Source organism: Mycteria americana, unplaced genomic scaffold, assembly GCF_035582795.1.
Source record: "Mycteria americana isolate JAX WOST 10 ecotype Jacksonville Zoo and Gardens unplaced genomic scaffold, USCA_MyAme_1.0 Scaffold_71, whole genome shotgun sequence".
Lineage (NCBI taxonomy): Eukaryota > Metazoa > Chordata > Aves > Ciconiiformes > Ciconiidae > Mycteria > Mycteria americana.
This window is the reverse complement of record NW_027445656.1, coordinates 1-20,927: the sequence shown is the minus strand read 5'-3', so window position 1 is coordinate 20,927 and position 20,927 is coordinate 1. Positions and strand designations below refer to the sequence as shown.

At 43.0% G+C, this 20,927-nt stretch overlaps 2 protein-coding genes and 3 non-coding genes across 19 annotated transcripts in view; all 5 read right to left on the bottom strand.

Annotated features, from left to right (window-relative positions):
* The window catches only part of LOC142404093 (olfactory receptor 14J1-like), a 38,805-nt gene extending 29,421 nt beyond the window's left edge, over positions 1 to 9,384 (bottom strand). For 4 of the 14 annotated variants that reach the window (XR_012773721.1, XM_075490502.1, XM_075490501.1 and 1 more), the window contains exons 1-5: positions 9,249 to 9,283; positions 8,669 to 8,775; positions 6,843 to 6,895; positions 6,628 to 6,727; positions 4,117 to 4,223 (exon numbers count right to left, since the gene is read on the bottom strand). Coding sequence is in view for 10 of the 14 variants with exons in the window: in XM_075490490.1 (XP_075346605.1) it covers positions 4,117 to 4,189 (73 nt within the window). In the remaining 4 variants the exon portion in view is untranslated. Of the gene's footprint in view, positions 1 to 4,116; positions 4,224 to 4,333; positions 5,520 to 5,553; positions 5,608 to 6,627; positions 6,728 to 6,842; positions 6,896 to 8,668; positions 8,776 to 8,885; positions 9,086 to 9,125 lie in introns of those variants that run through there. The other 10 variants (XM_075490492.1, XM_075490504.1, XM_075490491.1 and 7 more) reach the window with 10 other exon arrangements.
* LOC142404096 (small nucleolar RNA SNORD45) lies at positions 1,428 to 1,512 on the bottom strand. Its single transcript, XR_012773724.1, has one exon. It is a non-coding gene; the product is annotated as a small nucleolar RNA SNORD45 (small nucleolar RNA).
* On the bottom strand, positions 3,872 to 3,954 carry LOC142404097 (small nucleolar RNA SNORD45). The gene has a single exon (XR_012773725.1). It is a non-coding gene; the product is annotated as a small nucleolar RNA SNORD45 (small nucleolar RNA).
* On the bottom strand, positions 8,148 to 8,232 carry LOC142404095 (small nucleolar RNA SNORD45). The gene has a single exon (XR_012773723.1). It is a non-coding gene; the product is annotated as a small nucleolar RNA SNORD45 (small nucleolar RNA).
* Positions 9,385 to 11,059: 1,675 nt separating the features above from the next.
* LOC142404092 (medium-chain specific acyl-CoA dehydrogenase, mitochondrial-like) lies at positions 11,060 to 20,207 on the bottom strand. Of its 2 annotated transcripts, XM_075490488.1 has the most exons (8): positions 20,021 to 20,203; positions 19,854 to 19,934; positions 18,930 to 19,060; positions 17,585 to 17,693; positions 16,400 to 16,540; positions 16,228 to 16,323; positions 15,276 to 15,524; positions 11,060 to 12,433 (listed from the first exon to the last, which is right to left on the bottom strand). In XM_075490488.1, exons 2-8 carry the CDS (start codon positions 19,929 to 19,931, stop codon positions 12,362 to 12,364), a joined length of 876 nt encoding a protein of 291 aa, XP_075346603.1. In that variant the 5' UTR covers positions 19,932 to 19,934; positions 20,021 to 20,203; the 3' UTR covers positions 11,060 to 12,361. The 2 variants fall into 2 exon arrangements, with proteins under 2 accessions (XP_075346603.1, XP_075346602.1); XM_075490487.1 differs by lacking the exon at positions 11,060 to 12,433 and having other exon boundaries at positions 14,152 to 15,524; positions 20,021 to 20,207.
* Between the last annotated feature and the right edge of the window lie 720 nt (positions 20,208 to 20,927).

Sequence of the window (20,927 nt, the reverse complement as noted above, 5' to 3'; positions counted from 1 at the left end):
CTTGAAAGACATGATCTTAATTTGCCACTTTACTTGGCCAATCTCAATTACTTCCATTTGAAACGAGACAGAACAGACCATGTTAAATAAACCTTAACATGCTCTCAGCCACAGGGAAAATCCATACCACCAGCCTCTTCATAATGTTACCCCCAAATCTTCCTCCATCTAGACAAATGCCAATGAGAGGATTCATTCAGTGGGTGGGCTGGCACAGAACAGACATTGGGGTGTAGGGATTCTGAATAGTAATTTCTGACTCATTTAGCTCAGGCAAAGCACCAAGTGTTGAAGACTAATTAACCCTCAGTGGTCTCTAGAAGCTTACAAACTGTTGCTTTTTTTTAAATAGTATTTTTACAGAGATCTTCTAAGTGGTCTTGTGAGAAACAATTTGCATGGTACGTGTTTTGTGAACCAGAATTAAGAACAGCAACTGACCATGGTGTGGGATGTCGCAGTGCAAGTGCAATGTAAAATATCATGTGCTCCCCAAGTAAGCCTTCTGAAGCAACTCTACCCTATTCTTTCCCTCTAATTAAACTGCAGCTTTGCAAAACACTTACATCTGGGTCACAAGTTACACTCTGATGAGAAAAAACACTTTTTCAGTTGAAGATTTCCATTAAGAAAACTTTATTTAGTTAAGGTTTGTTTACTATGTCTCCTGGTCTGTCAGCAAATCCTCCCATCTCCCCATCCTGGCAAGCCACAATAAAGCAGCGCAGTTTCTCTCCCTCAATGCGAGGTAACCTGCCAATCGCCTCCAGAGATGCTAGCACCTCCCATGAAAGACGCACATCAGGGAGCTGGCAAACAGAGCAGCAGAACATTATCTGATTGTGTTTTAAACGTGGCATTGCAAATGGTATCGGTGACTCTGCAAACAACTAGCTGTGCTATGGTAATACTGTTGCAGAGAAACAAGAGTTTCTTTGTGGTAAAAGTTTGTGGATGCAGTCTCTTTTTAGATGACCTCTTCCCTTCAAGAAACAAAAGTGCAAGAATGTGATTTTCAAACAGCCTCCACACCTTCTACGGGAGAGGCTACAAATACACAGCACCCTCTTCATGAGTAATTTTTCAAATTTTTTTTGGGGGGAAAAAAAGAACCTGTTGGGTGATTAGCCATTTGTCAGAGGAGTTTATTCCAGGATACACAATTCCCTACTGTGACATGAAACACTATTATACCTGGGATTAGCATCCAGTAAAGCAGTAATTTTTCTACAAACCCTAAAGAAGAGATAATTCCCAATGGCAGAAATATTCAGGCCCTGATTTAACAGGCTACTGATTCAGGTGGTCAGCAAGACATACTTCAGTACATATACTCCTCCTTCCACTGGGTCAGAGCTGGGAACAGTAACTCGATTCCACAGTTTGGAAAAGCTCCAAGGTCGCAGCCAAAAGACACTGGCATTTCCTGGGTCTCAGAGGAATTCTAGAGCTAAAGTGGTGATAGACATCAACTCTAGATCAGATAATACATGCCAACACTCATCACTGACCCAAGAAAGCTACCTCCTCCTGTCCTACCCAAGGCTTTCAAACGCAACACACTTCCTTCCTCAAACAGGACGCTACCCTATTTGTTTGTAACACCATTCATAGATTTCTTCCTTGAGATGGGACTACAGGAGTAACTCTAGTTACTCCTCCAGGTAACAAGTGATAGGACAAGAGGAAATGGCCTCAAGTTGCGCCAGGGGAGGTTTAGACTGGATATTAAGAAATTTTTCTTCACCGAGAGGGTTATCAAGCATTGGAACAGACTGCCCAGGGAAGTGGTTGAGTCGCCATCCCTGGAGGAACTTAAAGGACGTTTGGATGAGGTACTTAGGGACATGGTGTAGTGGTGGTTTTTGGCAGTGTTAGGTTTATGGTTGGACTCGATGATCTTAAAGGTCTTTTCCAACCTATATGATTCTGTGATTCTGTGATAGAGAGACACTACACAAGCAATCCAGCCACTGGTCGGAAGCACTGGAGCCTTTTGGGTACTGCTTTTCACCACGGTTTGCACAAGAAGGAAAATAAATACAGGAGAGATGGTGAGAAATTGAATCTACAATGGAGCGCGCTATGGTGAACAAAAAAGACTGAGACCGAGTCCTTTTTCTCAGGGGAACAGTACACACCAAAGAAATAATTGCTGAACAGACCGGTATCATTTTGAAGTTATACAGGAAAAAAGAAGATCCGAGGAACACAACATAAGAACTGACTACCACAACACTTCTTTTGTATAGTACTAAAGTGTAAACACACCACACGTAAAAAGCATTTGTATTACATACATAGAGCTTATGTAAACATTACATAATTATGTAATTATACATTATAATAGACAGTCACCTATTTCGGTGTGCATCAATACCTAGAAAATCCAAACCTTTGCTCTTCCTCTGGCCATACACATCTTTCACCTCGACATACACCAAGAAGAATTTGTAAAATCCAAAGCCAATTATCTCCAAGATTCCACTAAAACCTGTAGCAAAGAAATATTTTGAGCAGACTGCTACAAAATTCATGAAGAATGCAGACAAAATCACCAGTAAAGCAACACTAAAAGCACAATGTTCCCAAAAGGGAATATTTTTGTTAGGAGATGAATACTAAAGTTTTGCCCATCAGATTATTTATTAATAATTTACTGAAATAGTTGTTGCCATTGGTATCCTACAGCACTCAGTCCCTAAGTCTGCAATCATCAAGACCATGAATTGCCAGTGGTTGTTTCTACAGTCACCCCTGTTACATTTACCTGGACATGCTGAGGGTCGACAGAAGATGAGGATTGTCACCTCTGCAGGCACCTACTGCACCACATCTGTGCGGACGCGATTTGATGAACACCAGAATTTTGTCTGTCTTCCTTCGGCACAGCCGCCCCACGAGATCCATTGCTGTCCGCCCCCGGAAACACTGCTCATCCTCAAATACGCCGACAGACTGCACCCCTAGCAGGGCACGAGATTAGTTCTGAATCACATAAGCACAGCATCAAAACAGAGCAATGAAAACGCCTTAGTTAACATTTACAAAGGTTGCAATGCGTCAAACATTTTCCTGCCCATTAACAACTTAGGGTGTACTAACCACTCATACGTGTTACGTGCATTATGCACACGTGCCATACATGTATGTATGCATACATATGTACAGGCACACGTGGGTGTATATACCTACATTTCCTTGCCCCCCTCTATTTTTCTAGTCCAGGAGTATCAAGCTCAATGTCAAGTGAAACACATGCAAACAGCGAGGCACCTACTCACTTCAGATCAGCAGGTATTATCTTGGCATCCAAACTAACACAACACCACCCCAACGACTCTCAAAAATAACATTTCTGTTATTTTTAAGACTATCATTCTGTTATTTTACAACTAACATTTCATGAAACTTACTGTCAAGTGCCAAAGCTGCCACAAGCTGAAACGGCACTAGGAAGGGAATTCTCATATGCATCTCTCTCTCTCTCTCTCTCTCTCCACCTACGCTCCCCGTAAGCATTATTTTCTTGATGCAGTACTGCATGTTTTCAGCACAGCCACAACAGTCATAAGCAATAGTGCCTCCAGTTCTTTTGGGGACACTAAACAATAACTGCAAATTTTTTGTCCCCCTCCAGACATAAGCAGTTATTGACATTTTCCACCTCCCGCAACCAGAATCCAGTTGTCATGGGCTACGTCTGCTGACCCACAACTGTAAAACCAGTGCTACTTGCAGCGTTTATCAGCCCGAGCAAGCACAGAGCAGTGCTGCGGCCAGACTCGGTACATTCTCCTATCAAGAGAGCCATATGGAAATACAGCTACAGTCTCCTTGCAGGTAGAGGAACAACAAGAAGTTCGCTTCCCAGGTCTCAGAGTCATTCTAGAGCTAAACTGATCAGCTTCAGATTTATGCGCAGATAATACGTGCCAACACCCATCACAGACCCAGGGGAACTAACAAAGCAGCTCCCTTGGTACGTCACGGGGGACTGCAGGGCAAGAGAGGAGCAGCTGGGGAGCACGCACCCAACCCCTAACTCTCACCAAGGGAGGGAGAGTTATTACACTCACTAAAAGCACAGCGGGGCTGAACTAAGTCAATACTTACCGAGCCACCTCTCCTTGTCCCACATGAAGCTATACGGGCCACGTGTTTCTCCAAAAGTAACCTGCTCGGGCATCAGCTTTTCTTATCGCGTCCCGTCGTGGTGTCACCTTTAAAAAGCACCGACAAAACATCAGTTGGGGTTTCAGCCCGCTGGGTTTTTGTGTCCGGGGGCAATTCGGGCAACTCATCAGCAGTAAATGCCTCTTTGGACACAGACCTTTCTCCGCCCACCCTGACCGCGGGCACATTTCCTGCCGCACTTCCCGGCCTGGCAAAACCCTCTCTGGGGAAGCCTCCCAACGAGGCCAAGGTGAACCACCAGCTCGCCGCTGACCACCCCGACCAGCAGAAGACCTAGGCCCCGCTGAGGGGGCCCAATGCAGGCCCCGAGGCCTCCCTGGGGGCAGGCAGCCACCCAGGGCCACTACAGTGGGGTCCTGCCGGGCACCGCCTCCTGCCCTGCCCCGCAGCGTGACGCTCCAATGCCTGCATTAATAACCATTTCAAATTCTCTCAAAACCCTTATGCTCTCTATTCTGACACCACTATTTGAAGGATGTTCCTACTGTATTTGCAAGCTGAAACACAGTCCTACAAGTTGTTCAGTGAACAGACTCACAGAATCATTTAGGTTGGAAGGAACTTCTTGAGATCATCTAGTCCAACCCCATGTACGGAACTCCGCAATATTTTTCATTTTTATTTTTAACAACGAGGGGATGTGTAATACATTCAATAATTACTTAATTTTATTTCATGGTCTGAGATCAAATTAGTTTGGAAGGATCACACTGCATACATACAATGCCTTGTGACCTACGACTGCTGTGCTTAGGTACCCTTTTCAGGCAAACGGGTACAAAGGCCACTAAAGAGTAAAGCCCGTAATTGGACACAAATACTGGTTTCACACACAACACAACTCTTGATCATAAGCAGCCAAATGACAGTAGCGTTTTGGTGGGTGTGAGGACAAAAGTACAATGAAATAACCTAACTCGCTCATTCATTGATCATACGAAGATACAACAGGAGAATTACATCAATGCCATTTCCAAAATACGCATTTGAGTCACATCAGAGATTTGTAATATTCACTTATCTTACCACGTGGCTAATCCACTGCTTTGTACTTGTGATAACAGAAAAGTCTCATTATATTTTCTCAGCTTAATCTCTACATTTCAGTCTCCTTCTGAACTTCTCAGCTCTTCTCTTTTGGTTGGCTGGTTTTTGTTACCAGACCTCCCCAAACCCTATTACTGGAGCAAAATAGTCAACGTTCAAGGTAACATCGAGCACGCACGCTGAGCACCCACTGCCCCACGAATCCCCGGTTGTCAATCTGACACAAAGGACTCCACCTACTCTGACAAAATTCTAATGAAGGACCGAGATGTACCTGCAGCCAGGGGGATAACCAATTGCACTACTAACCTGTAAGGCAGGCGCGTACAAACTTCAAAAAGGGACACAAGATCAAGCACGCCTCTAGTAACAAAAGTTAGATGGAGAGCTCTAAACAGACTATCTGGAAGGAAAACCAAGGTAGAGATGTATACTTTTAAATTGACTTGCTAAGGGGACTGCTTTCTGCGGGCATGAAAATTGGCCATCTGATTGGCTCTGTCATGACTTCTAAAAAGCAAGTCGAAAAACTCTAGAGATGGGGAAATGTTTTAAGTCCAGCAGTGCCTCTCTTCACCTCTGTCAGAGAAGTGGTTTGCCAGCTTCCCAAATAACAGGGACTTTCCAGACCTTGCTAGGGTGGGAAGAAGGAAGGCTGCCTAACGTGCATTACTTAATACCTGTTTCAGTTGGGTTTTTTTTTCTTTTTTCTCCCCAAATGATAACGAGTCTCAACCCGGCTTCTCAGATCTGTCTACCTATTTCTTCATTTACTTTAACTAAGGGAGAGGCATTTGGCAGACAAGGAAGGTACATCAACAGGCATCACTGATGGATCTGTGACCAGTACACCCCACTGCGATACAGGAGATGCCTGCACCATGACGGAGCGGGAAGGGGGAACACCCTCACCGTCAGCTAAGCCCTGTGACACCACCTCCGCTGTTCTTCCTCTGCCGAGGACTGAGCGAGCGACACATGGACTTTTTAAAGTCAGAGCCTACATTACAATGCTTGTATGGTGCGCTAATTCTTAACCATTTGACCAGATCTGCAGAGGGTCCAAGTGACTGAAAAGTCTTAAGGAAGTTAAAATCTAGGTAATAGGAAAGCTGTGCTCATTGCTAGAAAATTCTGTCTGGCAATAAGCTACGCTGACTGCTAAAGTCTTTCTAGAATAATAAAGCTCCAAATAACTAACACCCTGCAATAACTACAACCCTGCAGCCAGTTCTCATTCTACCAAGGCGCCTTAACATCAAGAGCCTGGCTGTCCCCACAGCATCGGGTAGGGTCGGGTGACACAGATCTCAGAAAGAAAGCTTTATAGGCAGTATGGGATGCTGGCTAATTTAAAACGTCTCCCCATAAAGAAAAACTCACCCGTCCTGCATGCGATTCAGAACCAAATCCACCATCCGAGCTCGTAAAGGAAAAAGACAAATCCGACTGCATTCCCCACATCAAGAGCATCCAGTTTTCCCTGCAAGGCAGAACAGCAACCAATGCACCATCCTAACCAAGCTCACTGCTGCAGAAGCTTCAGCAATGCTAGTGAGAAGAGTCTGCACTTGTGCAAGCGACGATACAGGTCTTACCAGAAGTGCCAGGAGTGCTGCAGCGCAGAGGGAGAACCTTGTAGCTATTTCCCCTAAAAGGCATGAGGGGAGAGAATGAAATCAGTATTTTTTTTTTTTTTTAACAACAACAAAAATACATTCAAATCACCATTGAAAATATGGAACAAAATGCTAAAAACCCCAGGTTTATATTGAACAAAAACTAACCTAACTGAACAGTGCCCCTGTACTCTTTCCTTTTCCATCCCACGGATAATCTCCTCAATAATCAACAAGTGCACATTACAACTCCATTACACTCTCTGTGGTTACTGCGCATCAAAGAAAACAACTCCTTTCCAGCTGGTGTATATATCCACGTATATATCCAAATAAACTCAAATAGTGTAACTTGCAAACAGCTATGTGACCTTAAACTTTCTCTGTAGTGCCCTACTGGACAACTGCAGAGCTGCGGACTCTGAGAAATACTGGGACACGACTCCTGGCCTGCCTGAGATGTTCCTGGCTCTCTCAGGTATCTGGGCAGAAGCAGAAACTATTCCGGGTTTTACAGCAAGACTGACTAGAGCTGCAGATTTTCTTTTGCATACTTACACCTGGAAGTTAAACCAAAACAAGCCACCCCTGCAGATGAGCGACTGCTGGGCATGTCCACACCAACAGACACGTGGAGCAATTCATAACCCAAGGCAACATTTTAGGTTGGACCTGGCCACAAGTTATGAAACAAAGTAACTTTGAGGTCCAACTGATGCCAGTCCTCTCTTCTTACAAAATCCACAGACCACAGGAAGAAAGAGAACACGCACTCTCCTCTGATACATCAGGTACCGCACTCCTTCAGTTGAGCTTTTATCGCCTTTCAGAAATAATATAAGAAACCCAAAATGAAAAGATATCATCATTGCTTTTTCTCCTTAAAAAGCAAATCGGAACACCTGACTGTTCACTGCAATCCAAGGAAGATGCGACATGACCCTTCCAACATCAGGGATGCGTACGTGGGACTAAACAGTGTCTGTGAATCAAGAACATGCACGCTCCTTAAGACAGGCTGGTGAAGTCTACCACCACATCTCTACGTCATCATTTGGTAACACTGCTCAGCTTTGGGTAACTCCAGCGGCATTCAGTTAACGTCAAAGCATCTCCTAGTAACAGCCAGTATTAAGCCATACCTAAGCTATACCTACCACCTAAATGGGAGAAAACTCAAACTGTGCCCCCTCCTCCTTCCACTGGGTCAGAGCTGGGAACAGTAACTTGATTCCACAGTTTGGAAAAGCTCCAAGGTCGCAGCCAAAAGACACTGGAGTTTCCTGGGTCTCAGAGTAATTCTAGAGCTAAAGTGGTGATAGACATCAACTCTAGATCAGATAATACATGCCAACACTCATCACTGACCCAAGAAAGCTACCTCCTCCTGTCCTACCCAAGGCTTTCAAACGCAACACACTTTCTTCCTCAAAGAGGATGCTACCCTATTTGTTTGTAACACCATTCATAGATTCCTTCCTTGAGATAGGACTAGAGAGACACTACACAAGCAATCCAGCCACTGGTCGGAAGCACTGGAGCCTTTTGGGTACTGCTTTTCACCACGGTTTGCACAAGAAGGACAAGTAGTGAGAAAAATTGAATCTACAGTGGAGAGAGCTATGGTGAACAAATAAGACTGAGACCAAGTCCTTTTTCTCAGCAGAACAGTACACACCAAAGAAAGGAATGCTGAACTGACCATCATAATCCTCAGAAAAAAACAACCCCTAACTCTCACCAAGGGAGGGAGAGTTATTACACTCACTAAAAGCACAGCGGGGCTGAACTAAGCCAATACTTACCGAGCCACCTCTCCTTGTCCCACACGAAGCTATACGGGCCACGTGTTTCTCCAAGAGTAACCTGCTCGGGCATCAGCTTTTCTTATCGCGTCCCGTCGCGGTGTCACCTTTAAAAAGCCCCGACAAAACATCAGTTGGGGTGTCAGCCCGCTGGGTTTCCGTGCCCGGGGGCAATTCGGGCAGCTCATCAGCAGTAAGTGCCTCTTTGGACACAGACCTTTCTCCGCCCACCCTGACCGCGGGCACGTTTCCTGCCGCACTTCCCGGCCTGGCCGAACCCTCCCCACGGAAAGGGCGCGAAGGAAACCTCCCGACGAGGCTGAGGCGAACCACCAGCTCGCCGCTCACCTGCCGACGGGTCCGGCCTCCCCTCACGGGCGCCTCCCCGCGCCGCCTCCCCGCGTCCCCCCCCCCGCCGGCAGGCCCGGCCCGGCCCAGCCAGGCTCAGCCTCACTGCCGGGTCCCACCGCACCGCCGGATCTGCAGCGACCGGGGCCGAAGCCCCCACACCGCCCCAGGGCTGCAGAGGCCGGCGGCCCCGGGCCGGGCCCCTTCCCGCCGCGCGGTGCGCAGCACCCACCTCCGCCGCCGCCCGCGCCGGAAAGAGCGGCAGGCCGCGGGGCGGGGCGAGCGGGAGCTCCCGGCAGGACCCCGCTATCGCTGCCCGCGCCGTTCGCCGGGGCCGCGCTGGCGCACTGAGGCGGCGCCGCGGCCGGGCAGGACCCGGCGGTCAGGAGGGACGCCCTGCGGCACGGAAGGACCCCGCCCGGAAGCGGGGGTCTCCACGCCGGCCCCGCGGCGAAGCCGGTCCTGGAGCGCAGTCCCAGAGCGGGTGAGCGCAACTGCGCTTCCCTTCAGAAACAAACCCCTCGCCTTCCTAATTAAAACTCATTACTTTGCTTGCGCTGTTAATTGCCAACGTTGGACTCTGGCAGACGTGATCCGTGCCGGGCGGGAACAGCATTTTGAGACTGTAAGTGAAAAACTATGTATAGTGCTGGCTGGCATAGAGCAATTGAAAATAAGGTCTCTTTTGGGGGGTTGTTTTTTCGGGTGGGTATTTTGGGGGTGGGGGGTTGTGGCGTTATGGGGGGCGTTGGGTTTTTTGAGCGGTTTTGATGGGGGGAGGGGTGTTGGGTGTTTTTTTAAATACAGCAAATGCTTGTCTGGCATGCCACAGTATTGATCTTCCCGCAGGTAAGCAAGATGGCGGTTTACAGCCATGAAGCACGTCATTAAGCAATGTAAACGTCATACACGGTGACAGGATTTGCACCGTCCAGCACTACCTTCAGAGGGCGGCTGACAGGGACCGTAGTGAGGCAAGGGCGTTTCGGTGAGTAGCTGCAAATGAATTCACAGAAGGGTTCAGGCGGGAAGGGACCTCTGGAGGTCACCTAGTCCAGCCCCGCTGCTCATGCAGGGCCACCCAGAGCCTGCGTCCCAGGGCCACGTCCGGTTGGGTTTTGACCGTCTCCGAGGATGGAGCCTCCACAACCTATCTGGGCAACCCGTGCCAGCGTTTGAGCCACCCTCACAGTAAAGAAAAGTGTGTTTTCTTGTGTTTGGGTGGGATTTCATGTGTTTTAATTTGTGCCCCTTGCCTCTTGCCCTGTCGGTGGGCTCTACTGAGGATTGCCTGGCTCCCTCCACTTCCATCCCATGAGGTGTTCGTGCACATTGATAAGATCCCCCTGAGCCTTCCGCAGGCTTCAACAGTCCCAGCTCTCTCAGCCTCATGCTCCAGACCCTTCATCATCATCATGGCCCATCCCTGGACTCTCGCCAGTACGTCCATGCCTTGGATGTGGGGATCCCAGCACTGGACACAGCACTCCAGGTGCGGCCCCACCAGCGCTGAGCGATTTCCCCAAGAAGTCTGGGGAAAGTGCGTTCTGCCAGCGCTGAAAGAAGGGCCTACCCAAAGTAAAAAAAAAATCCCACAAAAATTCCTCCTTCTCAGCTGTTCTTGCTGCAAACATAGTTAAGTGTATATACTGATGGAGAGGAATAATGGGTTTAAATACAGTGGATTTGGAATAAACATGATGCTGTAAGTCATTCTTAAGGAAAAGTTACACACTTTCCCTTGAATCATCCTAACTGAGCATTTACTTGCTTAGGAAGTGTAGTAGTGAAAGAGGCCGTGCTCTCTGAGGCTGATATTCTGTTACTGCTGGATAGTATCTAAATCCTCAAGGCCGACACACATGCAGACAACAGCAACGCAGCCCTTGGTATTGCTGAGCTGGACAGGCTGTTCCGCTGCTGGGGGCTGTGGCACAGTGAGAACTGCAGTACAGCTGTAACATACTTCAGACACCGGACAACCTACCTGAAATACAATTTAAATGATATGACGAGCAAAGTGAATAAAAGCAACTGCTGCTCTCTGCTTAAAGATAGTTTTTATTAAAATGCAGCAATGCCTGTCAGAAATGCCATTTTGATCATCTAATTTTACAGTGCGTTTAAACATTGTGTTGTGAGGTTCTCATTTCTTGGCCCTTAACTGCATTTGGGCTTTTGGGGTAATACCCAAGTTTAGAGCAGCGTTGTTATAACTGAAAATAAGGCAGTTTCCTACAGGTTCTTTCGCACGGGATCAGTTAAAATGAAAACATGTATAAAACTGAACAATCATACTTCTTTTTTCCCACTATGATAAAAACACATACCGGTATTTCTCAAGAGCTGTACTCAGCATTCATCCGTAAAGAAGTCGTCTTGCTTAAGACACAAGAAAGCAAGTATTTTCTTCATAAATGTTACAGGTTTCTTTGAGGCACAGAGATAAATGTATTGACTGACAATTTCGGTCTGCTGGACTCGGGTCAATAAGATGGTTAAGTTACAGAAAAGAAGCCCTATTAGGCTGTATCTTTTGAAAACAAAACCTAGTTTTTGTTCATACTGACTCATGGATGTGTGTAAAGTATAGATAATCTGCAAGTAGCAATCCAGTCACCATTGAGAAAAAGAACACCTATCTGTGTTGTAGTTGATGAGAATGCATGTTTCTGAAAGGTCCAGAAGTCAATATGGATTCGCTTGCGCTTTTTTTAAAAGATGCAAGTTTCTAGAGGCTACAAAACCACACTGTTGGCATATTTATTTTAGCAAGGCGTGACCTAGAGACCGTGTGCTGCAACATGGTATTCCTGAGGAAACAGAATTGCTTTTTAAAATTTCCCTGAGATTTATTAATTTGATATCCACCCAAACTCCAGTGTGAAAACAGTGGGAGCAACTCTGTATCATAAACAATACAGGACTACCTAAAATCCAATTCCTTGTTACATGCTCAATGCCTTCACAGACAAAAAAAAAAAAATTAAATCTGAATTTTGTTCACTTTTTTGATCATACAAATTTTACAGGGAAGGTGTTTACCTCTTCTCCCACCAAAAGCCAAAGATTTGGGTGAAAGAGAATGAGTGGGCAAAGATGACAACCAATCACTTTGGAATTCAGAAGTGTTTAGAAAACACCAAGTTTGTTCGTCAGAAGGAATGAAGTGAGGGAATGGAGGGGAAGTACAGAAGTAGCGCTTAATCGTGTACGCAATAAAAAGATTTGGAAGGAGAAGGGGGTTTTCCACGCCTTTCTAATTGTATTGAGAAACGCCCTAAAATCCTCTTCCATGGGAACACAGAACACTACAGCAGCACCAGACGTGCTTGATACATTTCTTTAAGCCTTATATTTGCCAACGTGTTCACGAGCTATGATCATCCTTTGAATCTGAGCAGTTCCCTCATAAATCTGAAAAGAAGCATTAAAATAATGTTAGCTGATCATTTTTAAAAATATTTTCACAGATCTTTCTACACTTGTAAACCTTCATAGTGCTATTCCGGTGTGGATTAGGATGTGCACAAGGACAGAGAAAACTGAAAAAATTCCAGTGTGACTTGACTAACTACAGTGGGCTAAATGCAATAAACCACATACAAGATATTGAGAGACAGTCTTGTTCTCTCAGATGCTCTCATCAAAACTCAATAGGTTCTCATGAAATTAACAGACATAGCGGGTGAAGAAGGATGGGGAAAATGTCTTAGCTAGGGAAGAAAATACATAATTCAGGTTTTACAAAGTAGGTTTTAAAAGAGTGGGTGGAGGGGAGGAGGTGACCTGTGCTGAAAGTGTTGTATTTTTTTGACGAGCCTTTCAAAGCTATACAAATGTTCCCTTTCTTCCATTTATTCCCTTCAACACAGTATTTCTTTTTTTCTTTCTTTTTTTTTTTTTTAACCATGTATTCTTGCATTTTCCTCTAGAAACATGCTGCATCTTCCCTCTGTTCTATCTGGCTTGCTGGCAGCAAAGCCAGAGATACACAACAAAACACATCTGCGGGTCTAATGCAGAAAGAAGGCCGTACACTCCACAGGTACAGCACAACATCATTCAAGGGCAACACAGTTCAGGGGTGTAAGTGTTTCAGCTCCCAGTTCTGCCAAAACTTGCTTTGGCAAATTGCTCAAAGGCATGCAAATTCACTTTCTCTGTGGTCATAAAATAGGGATAATCTTCCCAAAGCTTACAGAGCTTTTCAAAAATAAAGACACTATAACCCGTGGTCACATTCGTTTTTTGGTTCGGAGGCAATTGTTCATTCTCAGAGTGAATTCTCTGACTGCTGCTGCTTACCCCATATCGATCCAGTTCATCGAGCAGATTTTGCTTTGTCAACACTAGCTGCCCTCTGGAGTAAACCAAACTGGAAGCTCTCCTCTGCATACACCCAATACCCTCCAAACCCTAACGAAGACATAATGGTCCAAGCCTACAGCTGGACCCTTACAACAACGTGCGTAGTGGGGACGTTCAGTCTAAACAGGCCTGCTGTGAACTCAGCCTCCCCAAACCGCGTACAGTAGATGCAGGGGCCTCGGCAGAGCTCTTCCTGCCATCTGCTAATCTGCTCCTGCTGCACTAAATTACTCGATGATGGAGACAACCATGAAACTCAAGTGTAAAGACATCGAAACCCACGGTCTTCTTAAGTAACCACGAGAAAGGTTTTGGTTTGTAAGCCAATGGGAGTAGTTCCAAGAATCCTTGACAATCAAAGAAGGGAAGTTTTCTGAATCTGAGAAAGTAAGTTACAAGTTTCTATCATAGTAGCCTAGATTTGTAGCCAGACGGAAACCTAGAGCAAAATGCGGACATGTAAGAATTTCACAGTATGACACAATTCTGCTACTGTGTTTACTGGTAATTGTGTCATACTGAGAAATATCAAATATGTGGAAGAAAACAACAGGTGGAAAACCAAGTTTCTGTCCATGAAACATATGGCCAAAAGCATATGCCATCTGGAATTCGGCAGTAATTTAGGGAAGGGTAATCAAGAGACATGGATGACATAATTGTAAAGAGAAAAGCCTTTCCTGTATTCTTTTGGGGATGAAGGGGAGCAGAAAAACACCAAAAATGTAATACAAAATTTGATTAATTTGAACAATGAAAAAAAAAAAAGTCTACCTAGCCACGCATTTGTGATGGATCAGTGTAATGGAAAATCTGAATAACTGGGATCCTGTAAAATCAGTCTCAACTTTCAAACAAACTTCTAACCCTCCCACCCTCTTTCTCTAGAAACACATGGAACCTAACAGGAACAAAGCCCGATCATAACAAAGTTCAATTACTCATTCGTTTCCTCGCTTGCAGGAGTGCAATTAGTACTCAGAACCTTTCGATTCCAAACCAGCAGTTTTCTGTCCTTAGATAGAGAAGAATTCTTGGCTAGTGAGAATACTTTTCATCTCAAAGGCAGCTGTAAGAGAAATTTCAACTACCTAGAGTGACAGCTGTCATAACTAACGTTGCAGATCATGGTTCACATGCATTTCTTGAGGTCATCTATTTTGATATGTTTTATCTAGTCATTATTAATGTCAGAAAGATTACTGCTTTTCCTGACCATAATTAAATCATTCTTGCTGAATTCTTGAAGAATTATGACACGGAATAATTTCTTGGTAATAATACTGCAGAAAAAGATCTGGGGATAATGGGTGACTACAGGCTAAACATGAGTAAATATGAGCTAATCACTCCAGGCTGTGCCACACCTCTGTTAACACAACCTACGCAAGATAATTAATCCATGATACTCCGTGCTGGTGATATCTCAGCTGAAGTAATCTGCCCAGTTTATGATACCAAAGTTTCAGACAGAAGGTTTAGAGCAGAACAAGAAGTGATGAAGAGAACAGCATTATACATCTCTACTTACAGAACACCAAAGCAAGCATTGGTATTTTGATCAGTGTTTTCTACAGCGTTTTTTTCTAAGAGTTCAAAAGCTTCCGAATGAAGAGTCCAAGAATTTCAGAGTTCCCACGTCAGAAAAACAAAACCACACCACTAAATTTATTTCTCTTGCGTAGGCTAACTTGTTGATCTAATGCAAAGAGTCTTGTATGCAAGAATTTGCCTGATTTGAATGCCCTTTCTTTAAATGGCAGGATTATTGTGCTCATCCTCAAAACTTTTTTTATATGTACATCATGATTTCAAACAAGTAGCCATTCATTGATTTTATATACAATGTATGCATTACTATAAAGATCGCATTCTCTCTTTTACTCACCTGGTAGATTTTAGCGTCTCTCATTAGTTTTTCTACAGGATATTCAGTATTAAATCCATTTCCTCCAAAAATCTGCACTGCGTCTGTAGCTACTTGGTTTGCAACATCACCAGCGAACGCCTTTGCAATGGAAGCATAGTAGGTGTTCCTGCGACCAGCATCGACTTCCCACGCAGCTCTTTGGTAAGCCATCCTAGCCAATTCCACTTTCATTGCCATTTCAGCAAGCATGAAAGACACCGCTTGGTGCTATGAATGATGGGATCAACTAGGTTAACATTGCCTGCTTAAAATTCTGTGACATCCAAGAAAGAATATGGTCTTCTTAATTTCTTCATTTGTGAATTCAACACACTCAGGAAATAGTACTTGAGGAGTTCTACAGAATTTGGATCAGGCTTTCATAACTGTATGTTGAATTAGACTTTTAAGTTTTTAATTCTAAAATCCACTTAGTCACAGGGATTAAGTACTGAATTGCGAAGTTGTGCTGACTTTTTACGAGATCTGTATTTAGTTTGACGTTTATTGATGCTTCTTTAAGCATGGTAAGCAGTGTGCTTGGCAATGCATTCTATTAGCATTAATACCGTGAGTCTTGTTTTACGTACCTCAGGGAGGTACGATTTTTCCTTCCCTGAAAATCCCTGTTCATTAGAATTGAAGAACTTAAGTATGTCCTGACAGTACATGAGTTTCAGGGTTTGGGGTGGAGTTTTCTTTGTGATTTTACTATTGTCATCAATAAGTTCTTGAAGAATCCCAGGAGTTACTGCGTAGCTAGATTTACTTAGATAGTGCTGACCTCTATCCTTGAAAACCCAAGCAATGGCAGAGATATAATAAATCACACGTCCAAAATGTCAAGGAACAACCTTGAAAATTCACTAGTAGTGCATCTGGTATGAAAACATAGCTTTTAGATATATTTATTTTTATATCTTCAACTTACTTCAACGATTGGCTTCCCAAAGGTTTTTCTCTCCAACGCATATTTAGTAGCTTCATCGAGTGCTCTTTTTGCCAACCCAACAGCCCCAGCTGCTACCTGAATTAAATATAGCACAGAATGAAAATCCGGAATTCCTATTATATTTTTTAAGTAACTTATTTCTGATACTTACGGGTGGTCTGGTCTTATCAAAAGCTCCCATTGCGATTTTAAAGCCAGCTCCCTCAGCTATTAATACATTTTCTTTCGGAACTCTCACATCTTCAAAGACAATACCTCTTGTATCAGAGCAGCGCTGACCCATATTCATTTCCTGAAAAGGAAAGTTTACAGAGGTGCAACTAAACTGGATTCTTTCAAGGTGCAACATGTTTTCATTCTTTAGTTTACTCAGAGCATAAAGCAAGCTCCCCCTCCCCCCCCAACACTTCAGTTTTATCTAAAAATCACCATATACACAACAAATACTAGTTTTGCAGTTACAGACCAGCACGCCCTTAATTTGTCAAAGCCGGGCAGTTTACTTTCTCCATATGTAAAATTAATTCTGTAGCTGTAATCGCTCGTTTGTCTTTTTCTACTTCAGTTATCTCCTTTGAGATGGGAGAGGAAAAAGTAAAGAACCTAAAATGCAGGCAGAAGTAAAATACAGCTGTACGACAAACAAACAAACAAATAGATAAATGAGATTTTCAAATTTTCCGATTCCTTTCCTAATGCTCAATGTCCAATTTTGCCTGCTACTAAAAACAGTACTTTCTTTGTTTTCTGCCCCCCACCCCTAAGAGAACTAGCACCAGTGCCTCCGAGGCCTATTCCTTGAGCAGGAGGAGCTACAAGTAAAGCACACCGTGTGTTTACGGTTAAAGTTGTCCCCCCTGCTTCTTACACTTTCAAGGCATGCTACTTCACATTAATTGGCACTTATCGATTAAATGGTTCTCAAAGATTCTTTTGCAGCTGTGCCAAGTCATCTTACTTTAGACCATTCCAAATCATTCCTTAGCTGGATTAATCAAATTATAATTGAGTATGTCTGTCTTATGAATAGTTTCTGTATGCTGCGAAAATGAAAAGATCATGGTACATGAGCACATGAAAATGTTCAGTTGCTTCACAGTCTTTTTTCTTTAATGGTGTCCTGGTTTCGGCTGGGATAGAGTTAATTTTCTTCCTAGTAGCCGGTATAGTGCTGTGCTTTGGATTTTAGTATAAGAATATATAGCACTATACCGGCTACTAGGAAGAAAATTAACTCTATCCCAGCCGAAACCAGGACAAATGGCAATTTGTTGCATTATTGGTTTAGAAGCGAATAGTAATTCCTGGCTTGTCAAATCAGAGATACACTCTTCACCTTTCTTCCAATTTGGATTCCAGGGCTATTTGCTTCCACAATGAATCCAGTAAAGGCTTTGCTTGCAGGAGCTTTTGGATCTGGATTGGTACGAGCTAGCAAAAAATACCTAGTGTAAAACAAAGAAGAGGGGAGTCAGTTTATCCTCACAATTAACAATCACATACTTCTTTAGCTAACATGTTAAATGTTTTTATGTGTGTTTGTACCATACAATAAATCTATCAATAAGTTAACAACCCTTTTTTCTTGTCCCTTCCAAAAATAAACTGAAAGGGAATGAGGGAGAGGAAGTGTCAGTGCATCCCTTACCGCAAAAGTCAAGATTTAATAAAATTACTTCAGATCAACATGCAAAGGTTCTCCACCTTTCCCATGTATTGTAAGTCTTAATATTACAATCAGCTTCACAAATGGTACAAAAGAAACCTATGCACAGCACATACATAAAAATTATTGCTTAGGAAATACAGTATTGCATGCAAAATGTTATGTTATCCTCTTGATTTCAAATATCTTAATTTTATTCTTCCAAGTATAAGTTGTAAATAAGTTTTTTCTGTTAGAAACTAAACAGTTGTAAATCACATTTATGGTGTTCAATAACATCAAAACATAGCTGGTAGATTCTCTTCGATGGTTATGCCTTGAACAAGGAAATAAATAATGAGAAAATTCAGCTTCATACATATGTATATTTACATTTTATACATAAATGACCTTACATTTATACATAAACATATGAAGTTTTTCCTCTTGAATTAAAAAGAATTTATGTGTTGGGGATGAGCACGATCTTATGTGAGACACGATGAAGGAGGTCTATCTTGTAAAGCACGTTCCATAGACACCACAGCAAAATCTGGATTCTTTGACACTTGGAAAAAGTCTTCCCTTAAGAAAATAAAATGTAACACCACAATCCTAAAATTTTTCTGTCTTCACTAAAAGTGAGAGATGTTTCCAGTAGAATCAGAAGCAACTGATCTCGGTCACCACACCCACAAAGCAAGGTCCCTTGTAACATGAGCCTCTTGAGTACTGTGCAAGTTAACTCTTACTGTTGCTGCCCTTCCCTGAAGAGAAAGCGGAATGAATTTTGTCTGATAGCAGCAAAATTTGAGAGGCGTTCTTGAATGGAGCTGTCGTGTCATCGCTCAGTTTCCTTTTTAGGCATTGTCCTGATAAACTGGTCATGGATTGAAGCGCAGTGTGGTGAAACATAATGAACGTTCAGATTTGTAACAGATCTTTAAAGAAACACTAGTATCCAGCTTGGGGTGGACGACAGGTCAGTTTAGAACAGAGTAACAGAAAAGGTAACGCAAGTCAAAAGTCAACACACCAGTTTGCTTTCCCACCATTTGTGATCCACATCTTCTGGCCATTAATAACATATTCATCTCCTTTCTTCTCAGCCTTTGTTTTTATACCCGCCACATCAGAGCCTGCTCCAGGCTCTGTTACGCAGTAAGCCTAAAAGAAAATAACATGCAAAATCTTGAGGAATAAAAGTTCTGGTTTTAAGCAACCACAAATTATTGCAGAATTATGTGCAGCAAACTGATCTGTAAACTTAAGCGAACTGCGTGGAAAACCCCAAAATATTACCTCAAAAAAACTCAACAACTGTCTGAGCAAGAATCCAAACATGTAGGGTTAATTTTCCTTATAAATCTGGAATAATACTTAAAATTGTCTTTCGCTTTAATGATAAACAGAACCATTCTGTAACTTTTACTAAGTCATCGCTTCCTTATGCTTCACAAACTCTGATATGAAAGCTGAAGATCTTTAAAATCTGAAAATCAGAGCACAGAGTAACATTCTATGGTTACCGTGCTCTTCATTTTATGAGGCTTAGTTGTTCAGATTTTAACACATTGCACATGAATCTTTACTTCTTTCTGTGTAACGAGTACTGCTTAGATAATATTTAAGATTCATAAATGCAGTGTAATGCCCATCTGAGTTGAGTTTCTGCTCATATAAACCTGGCATTTTTCTTAAACTCCTACACCTTCTCTTGAAAGTGAATGAAAAGGTATTCCTTTTCAGTAAGTGACTTAGGATGGTTTTCCAGGTAATACCTTCTATTTGCTTATTGAATACATCTAACTGAAAATTCTTTGACTTTCAGTAAATGCCACTGCGTATTTACAAACCAAAACAGGCTACGTTGTGAGTGGATATCACTGTTTTAAACAAACCAACCAACCTGGTTAATACAGTTTAGGAACAATCTACAGCGTTCCTAAGTTACACTTACACACATCATCGGTTCCTCTGTCATTCTTCCTAGGTATTTTTTCTGCTGCTGCTCATTTCCTGCAATGATTACTGGCATTTGCTGAAAGAAAATATTTAGACCATTAATCCATCTTTTCAAAGGGCACAGACTCTAGTTTAAAGGAGGTAAGAAAAGACAGAACTTACCCCTAGGGAGTTTGCCTCAATGGCAGTTTGAACCCCCGTACACCCGTAGGCTAACTCTTCCGTAATAAGGCATGCTTCAAAACTGCCAAGGCCAAGACCACCTACAGGTGAAATATTTGACTAACACGAGTTTGAAGTGGAACATACTAGTGATTTCCAAAAATTACTTATCAAAAACGTATTCCCCCACGTATGGCAAGCTATGAATCCCCACGGACAGCAAGCTATGAATCCCTTTTGACGCACTCCATGACACTGGCGTTTTAGGCATTTCTCATACAGAAGCTGTTCGGTACCTTTTATCGTCTTTGCCATCTTTCTAGGAACCTCCTTCATTTCCACAACACCCTTTTGAGGTGGAAGGATCAGACAGCATATGGAATTAAAGAAGCAAGTGCTATTTGGATTCGAGAAGCAGCATCATTATGGCTTCTGCTTTTTCCTGCATTCTCAATTTCTGACCTTAAATTTATGGTTTAGACCACTTCTGGGCATTATGCTGACATCTTCACAAAACCATATATTATAACCCCCAAAATCTCTTTTTTTTTTAATCTCTTTTTTTTTTCCAGAGGTGGTAACTTGTTCAGAAGAGACCATTTTATCTGGGAAGTTTGGATTGCTGCTTTCCTTTCTTGTGTGCATCATTTTTCCTATTTTGAATTTCATCTGCCATTTTAAGTCACGCACTTTCACGACCTTCTCCTACAGCTCTTCACACCTACCTCATCTTTTCTATATTGAATAACAGTATTATCAGTAAACTCTATGACCTCACTATTGACATCCTTTTCCAGATTGTTTAGACATATCCCAAATAGCACAAGTGCCAGCAAGACTGTGCTGCTGATTCTTCCACTATGAAACCTGATGATTTTTCAAATTCATTTTGGAAGTTTGAGCATTT